This window comes from Leptosomus discolor, chromosome 1, assembly GCF_034619465.1.
Source record: "Leptosomus discolor isolate bLepDis1 chromosome 1, bLepDis1.hap2, whole genome shotgun sequence".
Lineage (NCBI taxonomy): Eukaryota > Metazoa > Chordata > Aves > Leptosomiformes > Leptosomidae > Leptosomus > Leptosomus discolor.
The window spans coordinates 24,382,293-24,388,735 of NC_141391.1; the positions used below are offsets into that span (position 1 = coordinate 24,382,293).

The following is a 6,443-nucleotide window of genomic DNA, read 5'->3' on the forward strand; positions in this document are numbered from 1 at the left end:
ATCTACACTTTTGTTTTTCAATTCCTGGGGAGAAAAGATCATTTGGAAAGATCTTACCATTCTTTGGAAAAAATAATTTCGTGTTTTCTCTGAGATAAGACTGATTTTTGCTGAGAAACTTTGCCTGGTTCAGAAAAATATTTTAAGCTAATTGATTCATCATTTGACTAAATTCAACAGTCATATCTCATAGTAAATAACCCGTCATAAATTTCTGTTTAACAGCTTGGATCTCTGTTTGTTGTAGTATTTCTGAATTTCTCCTATGATTTTTGTGCTATTTACAAGAATGCCATTTAGGCTAGCAATGACATTTCAGAATCGATATCTACATGATTTTTTTTTTTTAATGGATTTTCATATTATAGTATCTTCAGACTCCGAAGATTGCTCAGTTGCTATGACCCAAATGAACCAGTGTTTCTTGGAGAACGTTACGGTTACGGCTTGGGAACAGGAGGATATAGTTATATCACTGGCGGAGGAGGGTAATTTATTTAAACTCCTACTGAGATCTACATCAGTCCCTTCTTTGAGTGCAAATGTTTTGAATTACAACACAAATCAGTTTCAACAGAAACAGCGATGTTTCCTAGTACAATTAAAACGTAGTGATGCTCAAAGACCCATGTGTCCTAGCTAGTAAGAAGTTGTGCTGCCCATTGGGAACAGATTTGTAGAGCAAAGCAGTTGGTGCTGAGGACTGTGCATGTTTCAGAAGGGGTCATTTCAGCTTGACTGTGAACTGAGTGCCTATTATCTGCACCACATCATGCAGCCTTGTTTCATCTGATAGAATTCATTCTGCGTACTCAGAGACCACCTTACAATGCGATTCAAAGTGTAGTAAGCAGAGACAATTGGGATAGTTGCTTAAAAAAGTACCCTCGTGATCTGAACTGTTATGGAGTTTGCAGGAGAACCCAAAGCAGCACACCTGGGGGTACAAATTGCTGCAAGGAAAATATTCATTCCTGTTCTCTTTCTTTGTCCAAGCATGGAGAAAAATGTTTGTGATTCTCCTTCTGTCTTTGAACTTCATGCAATGATTTATGGAGAGGTGGCTGAGCAAGGAGTTTGATGTTGATGTCCTGGAAAATAGTTTCTCATAGAAAGAGATAATTGTGGATTGATCTTATGCATGAGACACATGGGTCCCTGTGGTTGCAAAATTTGGTTTAAATGAACATGTATAGGAACTTTCAGATTGGCCCATATTGCAATAAGAACCGTCTTAAGACTTTGATCTGTCCATCTTGTGTGTCTAAAGCAAGTAGTGTGGATATCTGAATGTCCTTAGTGTCTTTCTCTGTGAAAAGTAGTGGCTATAATAACTTTCTAGATTCTTATCCATCCATGAGTAAGTAAAAACCAATTGACTGGCTTTCTCGTTGTTTTGCATAGTTGCATAAGGTCTTACTTATGTAGGGTTTATGCATGAGTTAAGAAACAAACTGGTGCTGATATGTTTGTTGGTTACCAGTCCTATACTTCTATATCTTTTTAGTATTTATATCTTAGTTTCTATTCTGTCATCTAGATGTGGAAATTTGGAGGTTGTTTTCATTCTCAGGTTTGAGCAGATAGAGATACAGATCATCCATCTTGCTTCATACCTTAATTTTGAGAAGGTTCACTGTAAGTGAAGAATTCTGTATAACTGAAGGGACACTATCCAGATAATCAACTAGCAAACACATTCCCCAAAAGTGTGCAATTTGTGTCACACCTTCTGTGTAGCAACACATGCTGGTCACTAACGCCAACTCCAACTCTTCCCCACCCACCCCCACCTTCCGTAAGGCTCTAGCTTATTATTCCTTTTCTATGTGATCTGAGTACTGGGATACAACTTCCTATTGTGCTCTCCTTTTTTTTTTTTTTTTTTCTTTTTATGATACATGCAGTCTTCAAAGTTGCAATGATAGTGATGGAGTCTTTTACGGCTTTAATCTGACAATATTCTCAGGTCAGTCTTTTTGACTTAGCATTAAGTATTTGTAGAAGTTTTGCTATGTCCCAGTGTCAAGTGAAGGTTTGTCATGTAGTGAATGAACTCATAAAGCCATGTAGTGATTTCAAAGTGTGAATCGTGTTAGTATAACTTGTAGTAGCTGGAGTACCCTGTATTCTGATTGGACTAGATGGATGATGTAACTTCAGAAAAGGTAGCTGTGGAATAGTAGACGAGTATATTCCCTCAGCTGTTAAATTTAAGACATCATCAGGTTTTTGGTCTATTGAGGGCTTATTTTAGTGATAATGATCTAAGAGCTTCAGGCTCTGGTTGATATTTAGATGGGCAAAAAGGTTAGGATAAATAGAAGAGCCTTGCAATGGCTTCAAGGAACATTTTCACTTCTGGAGAGAACTCTGTATAACAGAGAATTCAAGGAATGACGGTTCAGGTTTAGAGTTCTTCTCATTTAATTGCTACATGATGACTAACTGGACAATACATTTGAGTAAGATAGAGGAGAATTTTTCTTTAAAGTCCTGGCCAAATTTAGGAGGAATTATCAGCTGCAGTAAAAATGGTGGCTAGCTAAGTAATCGTTGGAATAACAACAATGGGCATAACTGGTATAATTAATTTTCATTATATAAAGTAATTCTATTTCTGAAAGTATCTCTTGCACTACTTGTCAGTACTGACTTCTCAAATTTTGAAATTTCAGATATGTTGTACCAGAGGGCTACATTTTATCTTGCAGTTTTATATAATTTAGCAATATTTATTAATTACAGTCATTTGGCTTCTCTAGTAGTTACTGTCTTACATGTTTCGTTTGCTTTTTTTATTCAGGATGGTTTTCAGCAGAATAGCTGTTCAGAAACTACTTGCTAGTAAATGCCGGTGTTACAGCATGGATGCGCCTGATGATATGGTCCTTGGGATGTGTTTCAGTGGCTTAGGAATCCCTATAACACATAGTCCACTTTTCCATCAGGTCAGAGAGTTATTTTTACTAGTATTTGAAATACATTTCATTCTTATAAGTGTACACGTAAAACAGGACTCATCAATATTGCAAACTCGATCAATGTGCAATAACGATAAGCTAGATGCTGCTGCTATACCTTGTTTCTCTCCAGAACAAGTTTGATCAAGCAAATAAGAATATTCTCAAAGCATGGATTACTACGGTGCTTTAATAGTTTGTAAGATATTTCAGTTAACCTATGACTACATTTTATAAAAATGCATTTTGTAAGAACTGCATTTTATACAAAAAATAAGAGGTGGAAACTTTGAAAAACAAATAGATTAGGAGCCACATGCTTTGAGTACTTGTGATATGTCCTCTAAGAAAAGGAAAAAACCCCCAAAAAACTAACAACACACTACAATATGTTTTTCTTCAGATAATGGAGAACCGACTGTGAAATTTTTCAGTAAATTTGTCTTCTCTACTTATCCAATTTTTCTATTGATACAGTGTTTACTGTTCTGAAATATCTCATTAGTGAAGATATAAAATCTAAAAGTTTTCCCAGAACTGTTGCTTTTCTGGTGGATTCTGAAGAATGATATAAATATGATAAATTGCTCTATGCTAGCACAAGGGAAAAAGAGGTCACAAAACATAACTTTCTTGTGAGTATATTCTCTGGTTTGGGAGAAGTGAGTTGGAATAGATTCGAATCTTGTTTCCGTCTTCCAGAATATTTAACAATCTAACTGTAATGTCACAGTGGAAAACAGGATGCACTGAGTCCCAAGAGATTTGCTGCCTCGCAAACCAAATAAACACTTTACCTTCCTCCCGTGGCATTAAAGAGAAGAAGCACTTAAGATTCACAGTGCACAACTTTTTTAAAATCAGCATTTAAATCAGTGTAGTGTTCAGTGTTTTTCAGGTGTTAATCTAGTTCAAAAAATGAGAAGACCTGTGTGTTTGAATATGAACTGAGATTAAGATAATAGGCTACTTGAAAATTAGTAAATTGCCATGTAATTCAAAGCAGCTGTCAGTGGGGGGGAAAGTTTGCTAATTAAATTATCAGCTTTTCCTATGTTAAGGTTCTCTTTCTGATTACATTTACTGTTTAGAGGAATGGGAAGACTGAAAAATGCACTATTCAATATTTTAATTCTTTGTCCATATAAAATATCATATCTGTTTACTTTCCTGTTTTGTTTATCATCGCTTGCTCCTTTCAGTGTAGAAAGAAAGCAAGTACTGCATCTTATAAAATCGACAGAGTTATTGAATGATTTGTGCTTGCACAGATGGTTTTTTAAAAAAACCCCACATAATTAAAGGAGAGGCAGAAAGAACAGAACTCATTTTACAGATTTGTAGGAACATCCCTTGTACAGCAAAGCAAAGCACTTCCTTGTAATCTTTAATGGTGTGCATTTGATACTGAATCACTTTGAAAGTGAAATCCTAGCAGTTTGATTTTCCATGTAGAAAATTGCCCTTGGATTGTAATTCATCTTTACTGTTGCTTATAACAAATTCTAATTTAACATACCTTGAACAAAAATTAACCCTGGGGGGAAAACTACTGAATAAAAATAGAGTGTGCTTATTCTGTGAATTCCACTATTGTGCAACAAATATTTTTAAAATGAGAAAACCAAAATTGGATTTTCTGTCAACCGGAAAATTATTTTTAAAGACTTGAATGGAATATTATGATGTGCAGTGTTCCTTGAAGCACGAGTCCAGAACTGTGCTGAGTATACATTATGAAACACAAGCAAAGAGATCTTCATCCTTAGGGTGGGTGTCTGTGATGTAGCAGTGTTTACTCACTCTTACTGGATTCCTGTTTGCTACATGCTAAGGTAGATATGTATTCTGTAACCTGTTCCGGAGGCTTTTGACATTATGAGGCGCTTAAAGAGAACAGGAACAGTCCCATGTTGAGTACCAGCCAGGACTGCGGTCTTAAAAATATAAAATCTGGGCAAGAGCAATGTCTTTGGCTTTTGTAAAATACCAAATACAAATTGTAGCACAAAAACCCCGTGAAGATTATAATAATTGATGCCACAAAATGTGAGGAGGAAGAAATTCAGGGACTTTATATCTTAAGGTCAACCACCTATAAAGCAGTATGATTCTTAGAAAGCAATGAATAAAAGTGATAGTTATTAGAGCGGATCTCATTCTTTTATAATTATCAAACCACCAAAATCTATTCAGGTTTCTTAATGTCAAATTCTGTTGCCTGATTTTATGACTGGAGTGTATACAGAACTGCATGGAGAACACAGCACGTAGAATTCGTTAATACCACCATAAGTAGGTGGAGCGTGCAGTGTTAAATCAGCTCCTAGCTTAGGCATTAAATCAGTGATTCAGCATCCAAACCACTCAATTTTCTTCTTGTGTTTTACATCTAGAAAAAACCAAACATGTGCATTTCATGTATTTCTCTCTACAAAAACTCTATTTACAGTGGCAAAATCTAGTTATTTTACCGGGGACCACTACGAGTGGGGCTTTTTTTATGTAATGATGCATAAGAAGTCAGCTGCGTCATATAGTTGTGTTGCAATTGTCTCTTTTGATATAGCCTGATAAAGAATAACAGTGCAGTCATCTGGCACCACGGTATTTCCTGCATTTGGTAACTTTTCCCCATCATAAGACTTTATCTATTTTTGCTGCTTATGGCTTTATTAGGATCCTACAGTTCACACCGGCAGTGCTGGCAACTCTCATTAGAAGGAGGAGCAAGAGAATATTATTTAAAATAATTTTGTCATTATTGAACCAAAACTGTATATTTAGAAAGATCCATACAAACTATACTGTTTATCACTTGCTTTCGTAGATGTTGACCGTTTAATCCTGAGAAATAGTGTATATTTAATATCAGTGTACTTCATAGCATGACTACAGCATGAATTGAAGATCTAAACTAATGCCTATCAATGGGTTTAATAGAGTGATGTAAAAAACCACTTTGCTTTCTTGTGTATTTTGTCAATGCCATATTGCTTTGTTAGGATACAGAGGGCATTGAACGGTGGTAGTTTCTTGTTCTAAAATTCTTATTCATCACCAAGTACTAGTGGTTTTGGTTTTGTTCTTCCATCTTAGGCAAGGCCAATGGACTACCCAAAAGGCTACCTTTCTCACCAAATTCCAGTATCATTTCACAAGCATTGGAACATTGATCCAGTGAAGGTATATTTCACATGGCTGGCACCAAACACAGAAGAGTCACTAAATGGAAAGAAAGTTGGATATCACAGAGAGGATTTATAAGCAGTAGAATGTAAGTGTTGATTAATGTACTACAGATGAGAGGCAGTCACTACTGTGATTTTTGTGGTGTTTCATGTTGTTCGTATGTTCATGGCATAGAAGACAATGTTTTGTTCCTGTTTGTTACATTGCTCCAGAGCAGTGGAAGAAGGCACCTAATTGACTTTTGGATTCTTTTGTTACACTTCGTTTCTTTTTAAAATGTTTTTGGGC

At 35.8% G+C, this 6,443-nt stretch overlaps 1 protein-coding gene across 1 annotated transcript in view; it reads left to right on the forward strand.

Moving 5' to 3' along the window:
• B3GLCT (beta 3-glucosyltransferase) overlaps positions 1–6,230 on the forward strand; it is a 64,098-nt gene extending 57,868 nt beyond the window's left edge. The window contains exons 13-15 of the mRNA XM_086481862.1: positions 369–488; positions 2,807–2,951; positions 6,063–6,230. Of these exons, the coding sequence (XP_086337988.1) occupies positions 369–488; positions 2,807–2,951; positions 6,063–6,230 (433 nt within the window). The remainder of the gene's footprint in view (positions 1–368; positions 489–2,806; positions 2,952–6,062) is intronic.
• The last annotated feature ends 213 nt before the right edge of the window (positions 6,231–6,443 follow it).